General features: G+C 40.0%; 1 protein-coding gene across 1 annotated transcript; it reads left to right on the forward strand.

Annotated features, from left to right (window-relative positions):
- Positions 1-14150: 14150 nt before the first annotated feature.
- LOC139151456 (retinal homeobox protein Rx1-like) lies at positions 14151-23741 on the forward strand. The gene is made up of 3 exons (XM_070724281.1): positions 14151-14571; positions 18172-18368; positions 22405-23741. The coding sequence occupies exons 1-3, from the start codon at positions 14307-14309 to the stop codon at positions 22831-22833; spliced, it is 891 nt and encodes a 296-aa protein (XP_070580382.1). The 5' UTR covers positions 14151-14306; the 3' UTR covers positions 22834-23741.
- The last annotated feature ends 316 nt before the right edge of the window (positions 23742-24057 follow it).

The following is a 24057-nucleotide window of genomic DNA, read 5'->3' on the forward strand; positions in this document are numbered from 1 at the left end:
TTCCTAGGGATGGTGACGCAGGTCTGGGCAAATTAAACTGCGAGGCATGATTTAACACAAACATCGCACCTCCAAAATGGTACTTTAAAGATATGACAGTACATGATAATGAGAGACAGGTGCCGGCGAAAATCGAATTAGAAGCCAATGTTTTGTAGGTGCTAGAAATTTCACACTTTTCAAGGTAAAGTTATCAGCAACTGAGATGGTCTCATCATACCACCTCTTTGTCATGAACATTCAAAACAATCAATGTCCTTTCTTTTGCTAATACAGGTGAAACTTATTACTAGTTTTCTTGCAAATACTTTGTATGGCTGTCAAAATTGTCTGTTGGCAAAATTACAAAATACTATCTCCTCCGTGGAAAGGGGTTGATCTTCTTATTATTCAAAGTGGGAAGTCAAAAAGACATGATATTCAAAACAGTGCTGTCAGAAACTTGAAATATGGACCAGTCTGTTCTTTGTACAGAAGATATTTGCTTCAGTTCAATTAGAGATCTCAGTGTTTACAAATCAAAGCGAATTATGGGTAACATTACTTAGTATGCATAGGAGAGATTCACTAGCCGGCTGAAGACATGCGCAGTTTTTTTCTTCGACAGAGACGTATGCACGTTGCCAATGTTTTTACCCAATTGAAACACTGTGAATGGATGAGTGTCTTGAGAGCAACGTTGCGCTTTCATCCGACAACATTCTCAAGACCGAGTTGTTTTATCTTTAAGAAGGACAATAGGAGGATACGAAATTCTCATACTTTCTCTTATCATGTTTTCTTGCAATTCGTGAGTCCAAATGAGGGAAATTTCTGCTCTTAAACTTCCAATGGGATTAAACAAGAGTTCTCCATCATTTTAATTAATTAATATTTTAGGCGGTAAAATATTCATGAGAAGTCGACCTTACTACTTCGTGGTCTAACTTTTAACTTTGTATCGACTCGTTCAGACGACGAGATTGTCTTGGCTGTGTGAGTTGAAGCTTTGACCTCATCTATGACGATGGCGTTATTTATAGAAAATTCGTCTGTAGTACACTTCAGGACCGTGGGAGTAAAATTGTTGGCCTTACTTATGCAGCTTGCAAAATAAAGTCTGCTATGCGATTCTATCCATGGCTGTCATTGGCCAATTTTACAGAAGAATCTGATTGGGGATTCCGGCCGCTCCCATCGCAATTCAGTATGACAAGTTTGGCAGACATCTAAACTTTGTTTTACGTTCAAAACTTGCGTTGACCATAGACAGCGGAGGTTTTCCCCCTCACCCCCTCTATTGTCTATGACAAGTTTGGCAGACATCTGCTTTCCAGTCTTGCAAGTGCACTCGTTGAGGGCGCCCGCTGCGCCGCCATTTTATTTACGTCGGACTTCGCACACTACAGCATTCTAAAGGCGACCACTACTGCGACCTACAACCATTCTATATTTCCTCGCTTATTAGGTATAGAATCGAGAAACATGGACGGTAGTTTTGAATTCCCAATAATCTCATCCCTATAGCACTGGCTAGCTTTGCCTAAACTAGTAAACGACAAAGTAAGGCATTGACGGCTGTAATTGCATTGAACAGAGCGCACGCTGAGTGTCACAGGTAGGCTACACAGATAAGCATTACCAGTCGCGTAATTCGCGATGTCGTCATGACAATAAAAAGATACATCAGTCTTCATGGTCTTTGCTTTCTGGGTATCGTGACAGTATTAAATTACGCAACCTATAGGCTAAATCAGAACCCCCAAAGTCGTAGCAGATTCTCGCCACACAAAGCCATGCTGGCACTGAGAAAGTACGTTGTCACTACACCGCAATTTTGGCTAGATCTTCAACAACTTGACCGACAGCCTGAGAAAAGGAGCAGTAGCTGAACATTTGATGATCTTTTTTAACTATTTTTTAAAAATTTCACCTACAGTTTCTTACCCTACTCCCTAAGCCTGTTGATATTCAGTTTGTCAGCCCGGCCTATACATGTGTAAACTGCAGAGTAAGCTTAATTGTTGACAGGGGAATTCTGGTCCGGACTCAAATGTAAACAATAAAGGTAAAGTCTACATAGTCGTCGACGCTGAGTTAGCAAGCTAACTAGCAGATGCTTTAACATGCTTTTGGAGTAGAGCAAGAAATTATAGCTGTCATAAAAGAAAAAAAAGTGAAACAAATCATTAAAAACTACAGCTACTGACCGTTTTATTGATGGTACTATACCCCTCCCTCCAATAGCCCAGAACACGGTCGTTCCCTCCGTGCCCCGAAAAATGAGACCCAGACTTCTCGAAATAAATCTGCTTCGTACATTCTGCAGAGGAGGCATTGAACTGTTGGTTTGTAGCAATACGGCGAACCTCAAAATATGTTATTTGCCATTGATGAAATGTTGTTTCCGTTAAAAATGGAAATATAGAACAGCCTATTTTGGATAAAAAATGCTCAGTGACACACTGACGATAAAAGTGCTCCCGATATGAACTGAATTCTACTCACTTTTCTGGTCTTTGCACCTATAGAAAACTTCAAAACTTACAAGTGAATGTCTCAGGCTTCTAAGAATGAGCGTCAAAAATATTACTAAGTTTGACGTTAAGATTCTGTGACACTGTGCACAAGTAGCACAGGATTCGATTTGCCATTGTTACACGCTTGACGCAGACGGTTGGGGAAAGAAGGCAATATCATGTCTGTAGAAGTATAGGGACTCGAATATCGTCACACGACCTGGTTTGCCGTCATTATCTCCTCGCCCCGTGTTCAACACTACGCGATGGGACCAGGGAAGGACTACATTCAATGTCTCGATATTTATCTCGTTGTCAACAAAATGTCGAGACAAAAGTACGCTGTTATCGGCAAACTTTCGTGACATGTATACAAAAGACATATAAAAGAGATCAGTAAGGCTATTTCGACTGCACAACATATTCTCTGAGTGAATATAGTAGAGAAAGAGAAAGCTTACTTATAAAAAACTCCTAACATAACAGGATGTCTATCTCACTTAGGACCACATAGAATATTTAAAAATTTTAAAATTTAATCACTAATGCTTTTCCGACTATTCCGGCAACGTTTCTTTTTTAAATGTTGCTATAATTTTCTTATCAAACAGAAAAACAACAGTGAAATAAAAAACGCGAAACGAATGCAAAGACAACCGTATAACCTCACTCAGATATAACAGTATTATTTTTTGGGTTTGCGTCGTGACGAGATAGCGTTTGCCTTCAATCACTGTCACCTATCTTCCCACATTTTTATGTTTACTTATATACTATTTGTCCTGTGATCGTACTTGGATGGCAGATCTTGTCGCGTGACTAAAAAATAACCCACCTGAGTAATTATTTCTGGCGAGATGGAGAAAACAACAGATCTTAAAATACGACTTACAAAAAAGTTACGACTTCTATTCCGTTAACATGATTTTTAATCTAAGATGGATTGCCCGGGCTGCATTTCCCCAACAGCAAACCATGCGTCTTCATACCTAATACCCAAAAGGCTATAAAGGACATACCTACCTACCTACCAACCAACCTACCTACCTACCTACCTGCCTACCTACCTACATACACATACATGCATACACACATACATACATTCATACATACATACATACATACATACATACATACATACATACATACATACATACATACATACATACATACATACATACATACATACATACATACATACATACATACATACATACATAGACACATAGATAGATAGATAGATAGATAGATAGATAGATAGATAGATAGATAGATAGATAGATACATACATACATACATACATACATACATACATACATACATACATACATACATAGATAGATAGATAGATACATAGATACATAGATACATACATACATACATACATACATACATACATACATACATACATACATACATACATACATACATACATACATACATACATACATACATACATACATACATACATACATACATACATACATACATACATAGTACGTACGTGTATTATGTATCTATCTATAGGGCCTATATGCATGTGTACGAACACGCACATACATACATTACAGTAGTTTTAGGCATAAAATAGGAACGGAGATGATAAACGGAAAAGGGTTGCTAGAGTATTTTATCTTATCTCGATACATATTTATGGTCCTTGTAAAGTGATTTTAACCGTTTATTTCTCTGCCTCATTTTTGTCATCCGAGATTTATTGATCTCGGTCAAAACCCTAGTTGACTTCCAATCAAACAAACCGATCTTGCCAGCATACCCACTGTTTGACGATCCTTTTTAACGACATCGTCATTTCGTCCCGACAACTCTTCGTATTTTCCATCTATGAAAATTGATCAACATTAATGAGCTTGCACTGTTCGATTATGTGCTGTGGGTAGTAAAGACGCGACCCGTTATAAACCAACGTCCTTCTCCGAGCAAGAGTAATCGAAAAGAATATAGTTTTCTTGGTTAGCTCGGTGCAGCCATAATCGTATTTTCTAGAAAATGAAAATAGGATTACGTGGTTCGATTGTAGCGCAATGCTCGATCGAGTTACGTTGTAGAGTGTCATTCTACGTTCCACAGTCTGGTCGTCACGAACGATCAAAGAAATACTAGAGAGATCTCAAAAACTGATGGAGTAATAGTATTTGAGCGATCTAGCGCACCTAGGAATCCCGTATAAACAATTCGACTGTGACATTTTCCGCTGCAATGCATACAATGTGATGACATCTGGCAATATTTCGGTCTCCCAGTCACGTAGAGACCGTCTCTCTTGTGACGAAATGCACCTCGGGTACTGAGATTTTTTTTCAAATTTCAAAAAATCAGCATCACTCTTCGCTGTTCAATAGCTTTCAGAATTTGTGGAATGATTCTAAAACCTTCAAAGAAAATTAAGTTCTCCTGATATCTTGCTTATTGTAAGAAAAAATAACGCTAACTATAGAAGGGCTATTTTTAAATCTGTAAATTTGAGTATATGGGTCTAAAAGCCAAAACGTTTGCCAAGCATGTTGTATTTTGTTATTCTGGGAAAAGACATAAGAAAGCTTAAACGTTTCATTTTCGAGTCGTGTATAACTTTAAGAAACAAACTCGCTTCCATTTCATATGAAATTTATTACTATTGGACAAAAAAGGTGCTGTAATAAATATCCAATCTGGGTGATGTTTGGGTGTGGCGGTGTTTGGGCCATGTAAAGTGGCGAATGTACGAAATATACGAGTTATTTGTTGCGAAATCAACATTCACAGATCTGTGTCGTTTATATTCAAACCCGGTCAACGGATCGGGGATGATCACGCAAACATTACAGGAATTATCGATGATTTGCGATAATTTCAGTATGCCATGCATGCCGTGTTTCTCCTTGTGTGTGGTAAATACCGTGGACGCCATTCCAAAGGCTGTGAGAACGGCGCCCTCAATAGGTCAATTCATAGCATTAACTGGACCAATCGGTGCACACGGTGTAGGGTTGCCACTGAAATCTTTGATTTCATCACGTTTTCATATGACGGGGAGTTTATTCCTAATGAAACATATTCAATCGTTTGTCCTCAAAAGTTTAGTCTATATCTTACTTGTGGCATGGTAACCAAATAACCGTAGGAGGAAACTTTGCCTTTTTCGTAATACCGAATCATCGGCCCCGGTCAATTTAGGCGATACGCTTGAAATACTCCGGCAGTCACGGTTTCACTCTTGCGTGATTTTAAAAGGGTTTGCTGCAGAGTTTCCTGAGGCGCATTATGAACAAAATACTCATTTACAACTCCCTGTGCATTCAAAAGAAAAGAATCAGTGTTTTAACTGAGCAATACATCATATTTCTTCTCATTAGACGTGCCGTATATGCTCTCTCTCTCTCTCTCTCTCTCTCTCTCTCTCCTCCTCTCTCTCTCTCATCTCCCTCTCCTCTCTCTCTCTCTCTCTCTCTCTCTCTCTCTCTCTCTCTCTCTCTCTCTCTCTCTCTCTCTCTCTCTCTCTCTCTCTCTCTCTCTCGTAGATTCGGAAATGTTATTAATTGACGTCTTCTATCTATCGACTATAATATGTTTGATGGACATCTGTGTTTTCCAAAAAACCTGTCAGAGTGAGTTCTAATAGACATCAAGCGGTTGGGTTGACGAGTAAGCGCTGTCTTTCTCCAAAGTAGTCACCATTACTGTCATTTCATCACGCTTTAAATTAAAATTACTTCAGAATGCAAATGCCCACTAAACTATGTGAATTTAAATGTCACAGTAGATTAACTCGAACTACGATGATGACACATCTGGATGTCAACTCACGGTGGCGCTCTACAACTCGAACTCCGTTGCAGTTCTCGGCGACCACAACACGTCACGGCGATCGTAAAGACGTCGTGTGTACATCAGTTGCCCATTTCAAGTGAGAATGTCACGTTATTCTCATACTTGTATTTCCTTACCGAACTTAAGGTAATGTTTGTTCTCCTAAATACTCTGTACGCAAGGGAGTCACTCTTTCCGAGTCTTACAATCAAGGAGAGAATTCTTTAGAACGAAGTCGTGTGTCAAGTTCACAGCTTTCTATCCTTTACAAGCGAATGAAGGCAGTCACTGTATGAAGTCGGATTATTAGTTTTCATTGGGAGAATCTCCGAGGGTTCGATAATGATAAGTTGGGTTAAAGTTTTGTTAATTCTAAACCAGTGACTTTTTTCAATAGACCTACAACCCTTTTCGTCTAATTAGCGCGATTACACCGATCGGAACAGCAATACTTTTCAGGTTTCTCGAGGGTCTATGGTTAAGTTTTTATATGTACGTGATATCAGGTCTGAGACAAAAGGTGTTCTTCTTAATGATTGGTAACAGTGTATCTATATCGCTTGTGACAATTTAAAGTGTAACCACATGCAGGCTTTGAGACACAGTGTAACCAATAAAATCGTTCAACAACTTGACAAACGTCGATTTCATTGACATTCGGATCAGCGCGCTTTTGCTCAACATGGCTGGAAAGGGTTGTATTGAGTGGCCGTCATTTCTTTCACTTGACTCGCTTAAACGTCGTAGGACAAGGATGCACTCAGGAGCCGGGTGAATTATTCAACTTCTTCAAGACAAAGACTGATGTGAAGAGGTTAAATTTTTTCAAACAACATCCACAAGAGTGACATGCGAACGCTATCAAGTAGGACGGAAGCCGATGCTTCAAGATCCACTCCTCTAATGACCTTGGCGATCATCCAGTGTCACGTATTTTAATGTCATCGCTACATTGAAATTCTCTTTATTTCGCCCGAGATTGGTGGCAAAATAGAAACCTTTGTAGCATGAAACTTGTTATCACTTGAGTGATCCATTCGACGATGTGTATGTGTATGTGTGGTTTGGGAGGGGGTAGTGTACTTGCGGTGTGACAATAGACTCAGTTTCAGTTGCGGTTTACTTCTATCGAAATGATGTCAAAGACATCGATATGAAGCACAGTGGACGGTCCGCTTCATAAAGATCATCGAGATTTTGAGGAAACTTCGTTACATAGCAGTGGAGCCTGCGACGTATCGTTGATACAGAAATTTGAGAGTAGATTTCCATCAGCATAAATAAAATTACATGTTCAGGTTCATGGCTGTTGACGCATAAACACAAAATACTTATCAATTGCCGTGTGAGGTCGTTTTCAACAGGTGAAATCTAACACGGATCAATAAATGTGGCCTTACTATAATTCTGAAAACTTACATGTGGTATGTCACGAACTACAAATTGAATATTAAGCTTTATAGCGTCTGAATTTATGAGTAGAATTGTCGAATGCAACAGCTAACGTCCAGCGTTTTTAGCTGCATGAGAGGCGGGCCATGGTCGTCAGTCTTGACAAATTTCCCCTTCCTGAACACCCTTCCCATTAAACAAGAGGAATTAGTATAGTTTACTGTGAATTAGCTTTATAGACATGATAGATAATTCTTAAACTTTTAATATTTCATGTGCAGTAGAATATGTTTCCTCTCTGCCGATATCTGTTTTTTTTCTGCCTTCAGCGTTTTTGAGTAGTACGGAACATTTCGATCGCTCACCATACTGAATAATGTATGTTCAAGCGCGAGGGGCTGTTTTGATGTGTCGACAAGACAGGGTTAATGATTTGTCGGTAAGAGTTGAATACTAATTTGTGCAATTCCAACATGTTGACGGAAATTAGATGCAACTACATTTATACTGAGCATATATCTTCATGTATTATATCCATATGTATATATATATATATATATATATATATATATATATATATATATATATAATATATGCGTGTGTAATTCTTATGTATGTATGTATGTATGTATGTATGTATGTATGTATGTATGTATGTATGTATGTATGTATGTATGTATGTATGTATGTATGTATGTATGTATGTATGTATGTATGTATGTATGTATGTGTGTTGTGTACCTGAGTGTATGCATCTGTGTATAAGTACGGTATGTTTGTTTTGTGTCCGTGTGTAGACGTATGTATAGGTGTACGTTTGTCTACTGTACGAAGATGGCGCAGGGTGATATATAGGACGTTGCATTTAAGGTCAAGTATTCCCTTATAGGTTAGACTGACAAACTAAAACGTCGCTTTTACCTGTCTGAAACCATGGCTCAAAAGCGTCGGGGAGAAATTTTCCAAATCTTGCGCTTGTCTTGATATAGCGCCGTATCTCGAGTGTAAACACTCTTACAAGCTGCTGGCATGGAAAGAGTAAACAAGCAAGAGCAGGTGTTGATATCCAAACTAGGGGGACAAATACCGATTCCCTCTCGGACTTTACCACCATATACATGATAAGGACCGTGTCCAAAGCTGTGAAGTGCTGCCTGTAAACACTTGGCTCTACGCCCCCCTGCATCGACCTGGGCAGTTATCGGCCAGGGCACGTGTCAAGTGTGCGGGGTCAGTGGCACTTAATTAATTGGGATTAAGATTGGAGTGGACGACAAAGCCATACCGACAGGTGTAGACATTTTATCGGCGATTATCTCCGTCAGCTACCCGTACGGAAATCATATCGGCGGATGTGATTGAGAGGGGCTTAGAAATCAAATTATTTTCGTTGCAAAACAAGTGTTTGCTGGGCAGATTTGTGAAAAATGGCTTTGTAACTGTAATAAATACTCGTTTAAAGTTACATTTCTCTGTCTATGTTTCTACAAATCAAGTCCCTTTGTGAGAATGATGATTTGACGTCGATAGAGGGCTCACAACTAATTTTTAAGAGGAAAGAGAAGATGACTAAGATTCCTGACAATTCCTGACAAAACGAGAAAGTTCTGCTAGCCGCAGTATAATTTCGGAGAATTAATTCACAATAATTTTGAAATATTTAAAAGGATTAGAGACGGGCGGGCATTCGTTTCATGTGAATCATTATGCGTGTTTTAATTTCTATGCACGTCCACTTTTCCTCAAATGATATAGTACACTTTATCGCGTTATAAGGTAATAATTTATGCATGGCCGTCATTAATTCTGCATGAAGCCCCGGTCGAAAACAAATTACTGCTGTATTCACACATCATCAAAAATTAAATAGGAGAAACACGGCGCTTTTTCTTGCAACCTGTTGCTTGATGATGGCGGAGGGATTAATATTATCCGGTATGATCTTAAAATCGGGGATGTTATCGAGTACCTTCGCCTAGTTCTGTTTGTTCACCGGTCGGCATCACCGCATCACGAGAGATAGGTGGTGTTTTAACAGAAGCAGTTGAAACAACACGGGGAAATTGACACAGCGTCCGCGTCTAAATAACAAAGTATCCCTAGATAAACATCACGGAGAACTGGGCATGAGTATCTAATCAATTTCAGATGCGCGTTCGTGTATTAAGTACGTTTCATCGTCTCGTACAGCATTACTTAGTCGCATCATAGGTTTCGCGATAACTGGTTCAACTATTACAATATGCATACACTAATCTGAAAAGTTAGTCTCAATTGAAAATTCGTACTCGAGCTAACCTTACTTGCCAGGAAAGGTTTTTAAAGCTAGAATATTTAAGGTAAACGTTTACATGTTTACAGTATGTCTTTAAGTCGTTTTCAAGCAATGCACTATGTTGTAACCATGCAGACCTACGGCAATGTAAACTTTCTGTTTCGTGTCTCAAGTTTTCCATTGAGTTATCTCTTATCCTTGGTCACTTTATTAACCCTCACACCATAAAAGGACACACTAGTGATGCCCATCGCTTGTATTTCCACCCATCTACCTGTCCCTGTCTCTCTTTGTCTCTCTTTCTGTCTGTCTGTATCTCTATCTTTCCGTGTTTCTTTGAATGTTTGTGTCGTCTCTCTCTCTGTCTCTCTCTGTCTGTATGTCTGCCCGTATGTCTGCTTGTCTTTCTGACTCTTCCCCTCCCCTCACTTCCTCTCGTCTCTGTCTGTCTGTCTGTTAGTCTCCGTCTCTGTCTCTGTCTCTGTATCTGTCTCTGTTTCTCTCTCTCTCTGTCTCTGTCTCTGTCTCTCTGTCTCTGTCTCTCTCTCTCTGTCTCTGTCTGTCTGTCTGTCTGTCTGTCTGTCTGTCTGTCTCTCTCTCTCTCTCTCTCTCTCTCTCTCTCTCTCTCTCTCTCTCTCTCTCTCTCTCTCTCTCTCTCTTCTCTCTCTCTCTCTCTCTCTCTCTCTCTCTCTCTCTCTCTCTCTCTCTCTCTCTCTCTCTCTCTCTCTCTCTCTCTCTCTCTCTCTCTCTCTCTCTCTCTCTCTCTCTCTCTCTCTCTCTCTCTCTCTCTCTCTCTCTCTCTCTCTCTCTCTCTCTCTCTCTCTCTCTCTCTCTCTCTCTCTCTCTCTCTCTCTCTCGTTACAAAGAATCAATCTGTGAGAAGCCTGAGTGGCAAAACACATCATAGTCCATGTTTTACCTTGAAGTCAATAAATAAGCCAATATTATCTCCCGAGTGATCTCTCTCGCCCTCCCTTTTTGACATGTTGACTTGGAACAGAAGTACAAGCTCATCATCAATCATCTTGATCATACTCTGAGAGTCGCTGTCTTTTTTATTTAAATGCGTTTATCGTTTGATAAGGCAACGCTCAAGATAAAACTATTTAACTGCGCTGGCCTCTGCATCAATCAAGGACTGTTATTTGATAACGATGCTGAAGAATCCATTATAATTCCTTGAAAGGTTTCGGGTACAATCGCACGGTTGAAAAATAAAATTAAAAAGAAGAAGAAAATGGGAATTATATTTCACCCATGTCATCGGTTATTTTGACAGAGGCTGATTTCATAGGAGGAGCAATTGAAGCACGGGAAACACACATCTGTATTTAATGTTGTTTAATATTAAAGTTTAGCGGAAAAAACCACTCTGTCAATGTTGGCCCGACGATTTAATGTTTCTGTCGTTTCGCTGTTACAGCAAACACGGGACCCCGGATCGAGCGACGGGGAGAGGGAGCGAGAGAGAGCTGGAGCGAAGTATGCAGAATAAGAAGGCTGGTTGCTGGCAATTAAACTTAATTTATACCCGCTTTCATTGGGCAATACATTAGGAGTAGTGGCAGGGACGAACTGCCGAGGTTAAGTATAGGCAGCTGTTGAGTGGAGAGAAAATTCCCATACCTTCTGATGTGGACTCCCTAGGTTGGCTATGATTTGGCCCCCTTCGATGCTCATGGCTAAACATATCGAATTGGATTTTTACGGACTTGTTGCACATCAGATTTTTTTCTCGAATTTAATTCAAATTTGATCTGTTCGAATTCCGATGTCAGAACTTCTCGCTGCATCAATTTTAAAGACAAAACCAAACTCATTTAAGGTTAATTTGGTTTATTCAGTCAAATTCTCCGATATCTATGCCATTTTCAATGATTAAAATCACATCTGGTTTGCTTCACCTGTTTGTTGTTGCCACCTCGCTACTGCAGCGAAATGATCACAGCCAAAGAGAAGGACCAGAAGAGACGGAGTCAATTATCTGATTATCAGATTATGTCTTGTTTTATTTCGCTTGATATCGATCAAATACAATATCATATCAAGTTTGTGATTAATAATTTCTAATAGTGTGTCATTACCTGCCTCCGAGTCGATTTTTTTTTATTTGACGATCATCTACTCCATCCGTCACACAAAGCATATAGAATGAATTCGTTACTTCTCAGACTCGTCCTACCGACTACGCCTAGTCCTTGTTGCACGCACCAACGTTGGAGGCGCGCTCAGTTGCGAGAACGGGACAAATGTCGCCGCGCCAGGGGGAACCGCATCTGAAGTGATCGGGTTGTGTGAACGCGACCAAGTGGGTTCACTGGTTGTTAAGGCCCACATTCGACTGATCAGCGGCAGGTAATCTCAATCAATTACTGGAGCACTTCTCTCGGCGTACACAGAACCGCATTAAAAATTCAGGATTTGTAAATAGTTGGAGGAACTTTGCGCTATCTTAATGTCGTTGGACGCCGCTGAGTATTTGCACAGAGCTGGTGAATTCACTGACACGACCAACCGTCAGAGTGACTGAATGAAGTCCCTAGCGATCATGCTCGACTTTTAATGATCCAACATTGCGCTGCCGAGAGGGAGAGGCGAAGTAAAAAAACAGAAAAACAGGGGAGGGGCGGCAAATTGAGGAAGAGGTGAGGTATGGGATATCACCTAATTGTTGTTTCGGAGAATAATCTTGAAATTGAGAGAGCAATTCAGAAAAGAAATCGCAACGCTGAGGCAGGAAGAAAACAAGCGATCATTTGAAAAACACCCCGACAGCCATACATATTACGTACATATATACCGAGACCGTTTCCAAGCAATGTGGGGGGGGGGACTGTGGTATAGATAGAATGAGGGACAGATAGACAGACAGACAGACAAACTGAAGGGTATGCATAGATAGAAGAGACTATAAAACGGATAGAAACACACACTGCCAACACAGACATTAAGAAGAAAGACGAAATAGTAATGATCAGGTCAGTTTACCACAACATACATGATGTACAAAATATATAACGTAAAATATATAAAAGTCGAAAAACTGGACACAAAATGTGACGGTTTCACATATAACAACGTCGTCGTCAAACTCAGCTCAGCGTTATCTGGTAATGATATAGTCGGCCTACAGTAATTTGTGCAAGCATCACTGACAGCGAAAACGGCCGTAACTTTTGATAACATTTCGTTATTGTCGTGCTACAAAAAACGCCCTCCCCCCAATAAAAACCCCGATTTCCTATTCGTCCCTCTTAGGATTGTTGTAATACAAACTACAAACCTTGCCATTATGTCGCGATAGCATCGCTGACAAATTCTCTTTCGGACTGAAATCCAATTAAGAATAATGATATAGGCAGTGTGTTGACAAATTTAATACTGGGTATCTCGGCATGATATTTGGAGCAGAACTGCATTTTGTAGAAAATTCGAAAATACAGGAGCGTGCATCAGAGGTAGCTGATTAAAAAAGACGATCTTACCCAAACTGCGGTGAAATTTGCATGTTTGTTTTTTTGCGGGCAATTTTCCCGTCTTTGGTCAAAAAATCTTCTCTGAAACCGCTGGTCCGACTGCTTATCTTAAAGTAAAATTCATTCATGTACCGGGAAATTTTTCACACGGTCTACCGAGTATACCTGGTTCACATTTACGTAACAGGTGAGTTTTGATGTTAGCGACTATACAATAGTCGAAGGGCGACAGAGAACTAGAGTTCGTGCAACAGGCTTTGAGTTACCCTGTAGAAAACACTCGTGCACGTACACGAGTCAACGCCATGTTAAAAATTGATCAAACGGGGCGGCCCCAGGTATGACTTGGGAAACATTCAGCCGGGGGATTCGATTAACACGCCACGGTGATGTGTGTGCGAACGTTCCGTAACTTTCCAGCCGACAGCTTCTTGACCGTAACAACGCAGTTAGCCTGCCCCGATAAAACTTTTAAGTAATCGATTCAGAATTTAATAGTTTTGGAGCATGTCATAGTTGCCACGGCCGTGACGACAGCCCAGCGGCCAATCCCGATCTTGCGACAAATCACTTGATTTATATCTTGGCATTCTCGAGAGCCGAGTACTTCTTTGTTTGTTTTCTGGTAATGTATTGACGGTGCTAAACCAATCAAACTATTTAGAACATTAAATCTGGCTGATATAATTAGACGATATTGCGGCCTCTACAAGACAAAAGGGGAAATCTGATTTAGCAATTAGGAAACGCCGGCACCGACGATCCGTTGAGATATTCAGCACAAAAGATCGGGGGGACAAGGTTGCGATTAAGTCTTCCAGCTCCTTTGTTACACTCACGCCGGGACGAGAAACGATGATCACGGGCGTGGCGAGCGGAGAAGCCGTCAGCCCGTCGGAGATGCCTGTCGCGAGGAAGAAGACGCCGTTCACAATCGAAAGCATCCTCGGCCTGCGTCCCGAAGCTCCGCCGCCGACGTCTCAGCGGGATCGGTGGACTCCCGTCCAGAAGTGCTCGGACACGCCGCGGGACGGTTCGTGCGATGGTGACACGGTGTACGTGGAGAACGAGTTTGTAGACACTGCACACGACGACGATCTTAAAGACAACTCGGAAAAAGGTGAGAAATGTATAATTTATCTTATCAAACAAACTCTAAGTAACTTTTTCAAGCCGGTAACTTTAAATGCCACCTTTCGCTCTTTCAAACTTCATGCTTGTTATCTGTTCTTCAAATGTTGAATCTTACTCTCGACTAACATCACAACAATTGCGGAAGAAATTAAAATTTAGGATATATAACTTCCAGTATTCGTTAGTTTATTCAATCTTAAACGCTGTTTTATTCAATCTTAAACGCTGTTTTATTCAATCTTAAACGCTGTTTTATTCAATCTTAAACGCTGTTCGCATATCTGATTTAAGTTCTGCAAGTAAGTTCAATAGAAAAATTAGCCGCAGAAGTGTTTTATTACAGTAAAATTAATTTCACGTCGTTTGAAAACTATGACATGCTATTTTACAACGTACGGTGGGACAGTTAGACAGAACAATTTAAAATTACGGAGCTACATATCTACCACTACAGGTTGATGAATGATGCAACAGATGAAATGTTTAACAGTACCTTTGGCTTTTTAACATTTTCCATTTATATTTGCTCCTTAAAATCTACAATTCATACATCGTACTCCCGAAAGCTTATTCGAAATACAACCGTTAGCTTTAAACCAGGTAGTATTTGTAAATGTGTTACAGTTCTATTGTTGACTTGTCAATTTCACACTGAAATTAAATTTTCATAACAAATTGCATTAGTTTGAATGTTGTACAACGCCCGATTTTCAAATGCCCGGCACCTATGCAACATGCTTTCTCATAGCAAACTAATTGCTTCATGTTTCTTTATCGTTGAAATATGACTCGGAGTTTCTAAATTGTCGAAAGGTATACAACTTCTGCCCCTCGAAAATCTTAATTTGAACAGCAAATACTTTCGAAATATCATCGTGTCCCCGAAATGCCAGGAGTTTCACACAGTACACTCTCCGAAAGAACAAGACCATATTTAACTTTGCCTCGAAATTTTCAAGTTGAAAGATTAAGTTTAGTAGTGAGTAAACTTGAACTTACTGGAAATTTTGCAAAGGTTGTCAAAGATTCGTCACTTCGCCTGTGGCCAACAGTAAGGCATAAGGGATTCTAGAACTTCCAGTGCAAAAAGTGAACGTATACGAGCTATTGTGATATATCCGGCTCGGAATGAACATTGCCTATTTGTTGGTCTAACGCGCCAGTATTCGATTATTTCCTTATGGTAATCTTTATGAGGGACAACATAGGTGTAAGTTCTTTCGATCGGCTTAGAACTGAAAGCAAACAAAAGACATTATAAAGTCAAACTCTGTCCTTTACCTCACACAAAACGTGCGACTCATTCACGATACACGAAAATTTGACGGAAATCTTGTCCACCGGAAATTTCGGCCGAGTCGCACTGTACAATTCAAACGTACGCCGTATATCAGATATTTGTAAGGATCCGCTTTACATCATAACCGAAAATAAAATATGACACAAGGTAGTATGCGCCTCGAAAGTGAAAGATTTAAACTTTTGCTCAAACTTTCCTCAAAGAATCTTTCAATCGTACTCTTACGAAATCAATAACAAAAATCGGGAGGGGGGGTGTCACTGTGCAAATATTGATACTACAGAAACAAATTACCCAAGATTTACCGATATTTGAAATTCAAAATGGTCTCCATGGGCCCTTGTGCCAACTCTATGGAGAAAAATAAAAATTTCGATTTTAGAGAAACTAAGACGATGAAAATGTTTCCTACACCAAGAGCTTTAAAATGAACCCCTACAAGTGGTAAATTAGAGAAGAATTGTTAAAATTTGAGCGTTCGAATATCTGTCCCTGAGATAGCTTCTGTAAAATGAGTAGGTGATTCGGAAATATTTTCTGGTTTTTTTTTTAAGTTGTACCATAATTCCACGAAAGGTCGAAATGTAGCTCCTCTAACTTATTATGTAAATTTATAACGATTGGGGCTGTGTAACTAGACCACATACTTTAGCACTACCAGTAAATGAAACATTCGAGCAATTTCTTTTCGATAAAAAAACAAAACAAAACAGAAAAATGCACAATGAAACTATTTGAAGAATAAGATGACCCTGAACTTGAGGCATAAGTTGAACTCTGAGGAAGCAAGTCTTAAAGCTACATGTAAAATGGTATAAACAATGTTATTTGGGGAAAAAATAATAATTAAATAATGATTAATTGTCGTCAGTTTTTTACGTTAACTGGTTGCTCTTGGCAATTCTGTAACATATTTTAATGCAATCAAGGTAGCATTATGACGATAAGCGAAACGCCTGCAGTGACGTAGGGAGGTTTCAGCATCGACTGAAAGATGATCTTCGCTATAGCGCCCTCGGACAGTCATTTCATGATTGCTAATGCGCAAGACTAACAAATAAAGAAACAAACACAATATCCGAAATGCTCAAGTTGAAAGTTGAGAGGATGAGAAAACATAACTCTGTTCCAAACCTTCATGCAACTTCCAAAACTTGGACGTTTCGATTCCACCGTGACACAGGGAATCAATACCAGGACTAAAACAGATGACGAGTGGTTTCACAGACTAAAAAGTAGTGATGTGGACCGGCCACAGCGATCGTGCAAAGCCGGTCCACACTACCACTGATTTTAGCGTGTGCAACCACTCGCCGACTGTTTCATTCCTGATGAAGATTCACAGTGTGGAATAGCAACGTCCAAGTTTTAGAAATGTCCGCTATTTGGGAACAGAATCGTGTTTATTCACCCACTTAAGGTAGAACGCGCCTCGGGGACAGATATTCGGACTCTCAAACTTTTACAAATCTTTTCTGATATGCCACTTGTTTTGGTTCATTTTAAAGCTCTTGGCGTAAGAACACTTTTCACCGACTTAGTTTTTCGAAATTCGATTTTTAAAAAAATTTCTCCATAGAGTTAACACAGGGATGGCGGCCATTTTGAATTTTAAAATCGGTAAATCTTGGATTATCTGTTTCTCTAGTATGAAAATTTGCACACGGTGACCCCCAACTTTTATTCTTGATTTTGAAAGAGAATAGTTGAAAGATTCCTAAAGGAAAGTTTGAGCAAAAGTTTAAGTCTTTCACTTTCGAGGCGCATACTACCTTAGTACTGTTCTCGAGACCCAGTATCATCGCTACCTGGTACCTAGCGATGTAGTTGAACTGACACTAGCTTTCATAATAAACTCATTTGAAAAAAATACTCATTTATCCATACCTGGTTTTGAAAATTTTTCCTTTCATAATTTAGTCGTGACGTTTTATAGCAGCCTAACCATGTGATGAAGTTAATCGTAACGGTAAAATTCCTATAAAAATGTGTAGTTGTTTAAAAGTAATTTAACGTGCCTTAAATCGGTTTGATTTCGTGATTTTTATCGCAAGGAGAAACTCTTCTTTTTCGTTCGCAGACTGACGAGGACTTGTTCTCGTGTCGGAAAGCGAAACTCATTCACGAGAATAGGTAGTCATGAGTCGAGGCCAAAATAATTTCTCGTCTGTTGAGTGTCTCATAGAATCCTGTATCAAAGTTCTGCTCTCTGTGATATTGTTGATAAACACTTCGGATCAATATCTACTAATTTCTAAAGTCTTATGTATTCCGTCTCCACCCCAGGCACCGACCGTGATGATGACGCCGTCAGCGGCAAGAAAGATCCGCACAAGAAATCGAGGCGCATGCGAGTCAGGACCAACTTCACAGCCTGGCAGCTGGATGAACTCGAGAGGGCGTTCGAGAGTACCCACTACCCTGACATCTTCATGAGGGAAGCGCTGGCGATGAGGCTGGATCTTATGGAAGCCCGTGTTCAGGTGAGGAATTCGGAGTTGTGCGCCTCCATTCGACTTTCGTAGCGAGGAAAAGCAATTAGGAGATAATGATATGACGCCAGCTTAAACACATTTTGCGCATCTTCAGGTAATACATTGGTTCGATTTAGCATAAAATTGTGGAATTCGGGAAAAAATTGTCGTTTGAAACTTGTGTTTCACAAAAGCTACCTCTTAGTTGGAGGTAAGTTCAATAGAGACGGCAGTCTTTGCCCGCTTGTGTACAATCTATGAGAATGAGGAAATGTAAAAGCATAAATATTTACCCGGAAAAGAAACGTAGGGTTCAGTGTTGCAGAGACATACTGAGCAAAACCGTCTTTCACCTATTTCCTCTGCTTTCTTGACAAAATGATATTTCAAATCTAACCAGCTTCAGATGTTCGCAAATGTTTAACCATGATACGGCTCTTATTCTGAAACAATTAAAAGCATATTTCAGGCCCACAGTAATCAGAGTCAACCTTTTTCCGGGATCTCTCCGCGGTCTCAGTCAGGGAATTTGCTGGCGTACGGAAAATGAGTTAGGCACAACAGCAGAGGCAGGTATAAAGACAGCAAGAGTACTTACTACCAATAATACAGTGTTAACTTATAGTGGGAATAACGAGGTGATTTTTTCGAAATAAAATTAAATAAAGTAACGGGGGAAGTGGAATGAATATGTTAGAACGAATATGCCGGACCTACTAAACCGAGCCTTCGATTCCGCACGCCCTCAGCGGTAGTTTTAGGCACTGTGAAACCGAAATGACTAGTATGGGAATGTGACGAACACAAATTAACTACATACTTCGATCAAAGAAGAGGAACTAAGGCTGGTATAAACTGTGTGAACTTAGAATTTATGAACGTCAACTTTTGTCAATCCCTTGTTTTGTCTCGTACATGTAATTTTCCGCGACATTCTAAAATTCAGACAGACAGAGAGAGGCAGAGACAAACATGGATGGAGGAACGGGGAGACAGACAGAGTCAGAATTTTAGACGGGATACCGAAATAGGTAATGGTACAGTGGAAATAGGTAATGGTACGGAGGAAAAAAAAACACGGAAAATATCGGATCGATCTAGAAACACGGGTAGAGGTGCAGAGGACAGTCAAAGATGATGCGATCTATCGGCAGACAAATGTAAAGCGTAGGGACCGTCCACGGCTTTGAGAATAGTCAGAATGGGCGGCGAAGAAATTGAGGGGGCGCTAACTGTTTCCTCGAACGTTTTCGGGTACTGTGAATGAACCTGTCATGAAAGGTTCGGCACGGAAAAATGCCTATGACGAGATGCTGCAGCTATGCAGCACCCGTCTGCTTTGACGTCAATTAGATTAGAAAAAAAAGAACAGGGTCATAGTTTATACATGGGCGATTTCCAAATCAATAAGAAAACTTGTAAAACGGTGTGAAATGAGTAAAAAACTGGAAATCCGTCCATAATTAGCCATCAAAAGTTCAGGTGTACAAATACACGGTGTTCACCACAAAAACAGTAAGACGGCAGCTCCGGGCGCTCCAGCTATCATAAGTGGCACTCGTGCTATAAAGTGTGTCTCTCGAGGAACGGCTCTTGTTATTTGAATTAGCGCGACACAATGGACGCACCAAAGATGGCCGCTCCTGAGTAAACCGGTCGCCGGGAGACCGCGCCACCGGGGAGATGAACCGCAGCAGGTGGATAAACAAGTGCCTCGGCGAAGAGGCAAGCACTCGCTGGGTGATGATCTGACGTGATATCGGCGCCTCCGACACCGAGGCTGCCGCACTATCTTATTTTTCTCAAGGTAATACAGGCAGGCGAGCAATATGCTTGAAATGAAGCCCCGAGCGATTGAATCAAGCAGTCAAGATAGATAGGCTAACAGTTTATTTTCGCGTAGATCATACGGCAAATTTCATCCTTGTTCCCAAAAGAGCAAGCCGTACGTCAGAAATTATCTCCAGAAAAAAAAAGGGCGAACCATAACCAAATGTGAAATCGGATCACTATACAACACATGACTTTCAACTCATGCCATTACACGTCAACATTCAACGACAATGCACATCAAGTGTATGACTTAGATTACATTAACATACAGCACCGTCTTTCTTTTCGACGCCTTTTAATTTCAAAACATGCATTGTTGTTCGCACAACTGTGAACGTACTTTTCACAATTTCACACAATACCTTTTTCAATAGAAGGTAGACACGCGAATAAAAAAGATGATTAATACACAAAGACATAGACCATTCCATAGATATAGTAGATAATATCGATAGATAGAGAGATAAATATGGTCACGAACATTTAATACTTAAGCTAACATACATACATGTATACATACATACATACATACATACATACATACATACATACATACATACATACATACATACATACATACATACATACATACATACATACATACGTACATACGTACATACGTACATACATACATACATACATACATACATACATACATACATACATACATACATACATACATACATACATACATACATACATACAAACATACATACATACATACATACATACATACATACATACATACATACATACATACATACATACATACATACATACATACATACATTACATACATACATACATACATACATACATACATATGCACACTTTCACACACAAATACTGTAAAATTACTGGAGATCGATTTCTACCTTTCGGTTTATTTGAACACGTTCTCGCACATTATTTCCTTGCACATTGCAAGAACGACACTAGCCATATGAGCAATTGCCATGTAATTTTACACGCTTAGTGGGAACCTTCATGAGTCGTGGAAGAAGATCGAGACGATCAACAAACACACACACAGACACACACACACACACTCACACACACACATTCACACAACCCCGAACCAGAAAAAAAAAACTTGTTCGATCAAATTGAATATTACACCGTAATTAATTACATGGAGTGGAAAAGCGATCGCGATATATTACACCGATGAAAAACAAAAGCGTTATCGCTGTCTGCCCTTTCAAAATTCATCCAGCCAACAAAGCAAGTCTATTAGGAATTCTAATTTAATTTTATGATTCCCAACTACAATATAAGCGCTCACAATAGCCACACAAAAGGGGAAAATCGATTCGGAGAAAGTGTCGAAATATCACTCTCCTTCAATGATATGTTGCTAAGACGACGAACGCCGACAGCTACGCTGACGTGAATGAAAAGCTAACAGTAATCATTCGATTGACCCCAACCTTTCCGTCTCATTTGGACTTTTTTCTAGCCCAGTCGCGGCTGGTCGAAGTAGTGTCTGATCGCTATGATGACAAAATTGATTATTAACAAAGACATCGCATGTCTTATTTTTCATCACATCGACAAAGGTTAGAAAAATATCGATAATTACTGTCAAGACAGATCGACACCTGAAATAATTTTCAATAGTCTACTGTGGCTTGTAGTTTTGTTAATAACAAAACAAACATATTTGCTTCCAAAATGAGAATTAATTGCTCGATTAGAAGACCACTTCAGCTGTAAATTATTATTGGAAGAGTGCTACTTAGAAGCAAATTGGACAATTTAATTGTATTGATTTTCTAACTGAGTAGTTCTTCATTGTTTGACGGGACAAAAACATGGGTGTGTTTACAACGGTCTCTTGTTAGAAGTCTTTATCGAACGCCCGTCCGAACGTGATAACGTGATCTGAACAAGCGTAAATTCTTGAGCAATTAATTAGTGCAGTCGATGGTGGACGACTGGCGTTTTGGATTGATACACAGTTCATAGAATTCACTTTGAAGTTAATAAATGCTTGTGTTAAACAACTGTTGGCAACGATAAGGCAAGTGTGCCGAAACAAACCGTATTTTCCTCAATGACAACCATCACAACCACGGCCACAAATGTACTAGGTCGACTACCATTCTTGGTCTACCCAACCGATATGGCAACGGTGTGATTAGGTTGGGTTTTTTTTTTATTTTGGGTAAGTGTTCACCAATGTCTTCCTCAATTCTGACCTTGTCAACAGGTTTGGTTTCAAAACCGGCGAGCAAAGTGGCGGAAACAGGAGAAACACAACCGGCAGTCGAAAGGGACCAAAACAAGCGGTCTGAGCAGTACTGAGAAGTTGGCGCGCAACGTCGCGTCCGGCGAACGAATAGCCAATCAGGAGCCATTAAACGAAAGTTCGAATTGCATGGACAAATGCGCGGGAGTTTCCGCGCCCTTTCTGAACGTGGTCCCGCCGCAGTTGCCCCCGATGGTCACCAGCCTCCCACTCTGCCCCACCGACGGGCGGCTATTCGACGGACCGGCGGAAGAAAGGAGAAACTGGAGCATCACAAGGCTACGACAGAGGGCCAAGGATTACGAGGATGGAATGCGTTTACTGCCCATGTACCACCATGGACCAACAATTGTATTCAAAACTGTAACGGAACAGAACGCTCGAGTGTAGGTTCTTAAACCACAGAGTTGCGTTACGTCAAAGGTGAAGGGACCAAACAACCAAAATATTTCCAATATTTTTACCCTGCGCTTTATTTGTTTGTTCGGTATACGTTTCTCTGGTCGCCATTATATCTGTCCACGAATATTCTCACGGAACAGGCTCTCTGAATGCTTTCAATGTACAGGAGACACATTGTGTTTCATCCCTGCAAACCTGATATTACAAGGAATAGCTTGTAGGGGGTTTTAATAGGGCATGCATTTTCCAGATGAAGATGAAAATTTTGGTTCAACGGGACATGTGCAAAAATTTAACATTGTTAGCTTAGATAGAACTACTACCCTTTTGATCGACAATGGTAGTTCAAAGGTGTTATTAATTATAAATTCAGAATATTACAACATTTTCAATAATTGAGGGGACAGTAACTGTAACTTTGATAGGAAATAATTCCTGTAGGCCCATCCTCTAACTCCCTCTTTTGGCTGGAAATGTTTTTAATTTATTGCACCCCCAAAACCAACCCTAACTCTAGCTCTGAATCCCCTCAGAGCTTCATTAGAAATAATTCCTCTTTTTCTCAAAGGAACATTCCCTTATAAACGGATTTTAGACATGGCTGGGGTGGGCTTATTTTAAGCCAAACTTGCCTTACTACTTTCATCATTTTGTTCTAATAAACAAAAGCAACCGATTGTCTTCTTTCTCCCCCTTAAAAATATAATTGCAATTATATGCAATAATGTAATGTTATTGTTGACAAATGAATTCTCATCCGGACTACACTTTATCTAACGTTCTCAACAAGGCAATAGGACATTACACATAGGCAGACTATTGGTAAATCGGACAATGGATGTTTTGGAGTGGAACAAGATATCATGTTAGAAACACAATAAAATACTGGAATATACAACAAAAAGTTACAAATAATCGAACTCGAGGTAAAAGTATAAGGACTGCCAGTATCACGATCTACAGCACTTTACGGAAACGGCCAACGCACCCCTTGCGGAGACATGATGCATGGCTGGGTGATTTCAAAACAGAATGTGTCCGGATAATCGACTACAGCACACTTCTGCCACACGCTTGCTTTTTCACTTCCCAGTGTAAAGTCTTTGCATATTTCTCCCCCCCCCCCAAAAAAAAAACCACAAAACAAACAAAACAAAACCGATATTCATTGTAAATGTTTATTCAAGTGGTTACTTCTAATGATGGATTATT

The sequence above is a fragment of the Ptychodera flava genome, chromosome 15 (genome assembly GCF_041260155.1).
Source record: "Ptychodera flava strain L36383 chromosome 15, AS_Pfla_20210202, whole genome shotgun sequence".
NCBI classification, from domain to species: Eukaryota; Metazoa; Hemichordata; class Enteropneusta; family Ptychoderidae; genus Ptychodera; species Ptychodera flava.

Coding starts and splice junctions, on each gene's coding strand:
- LOC139151456 (XM_070724281.1), top strand. CDS start 14,307: ATGATCACGGGCGTGGCGAGCGGAGAAGCCGTCAGCCCGTCGGAGATG. Junction 14,572..18,171: donor TAAAGACAACTCGGAAAAAG/GTGAGAAATGTA, acceptor TCTCCACCCCAG/GCACCGACCGTGATGATGAC. Junction 18,369..22,404: donor TTATGGAAGCCCGTGTTCAG/GTGAGGAATTCG, acceptor CCTTGTCAACAG/GTTTGGTTTCAAAACCGGCG.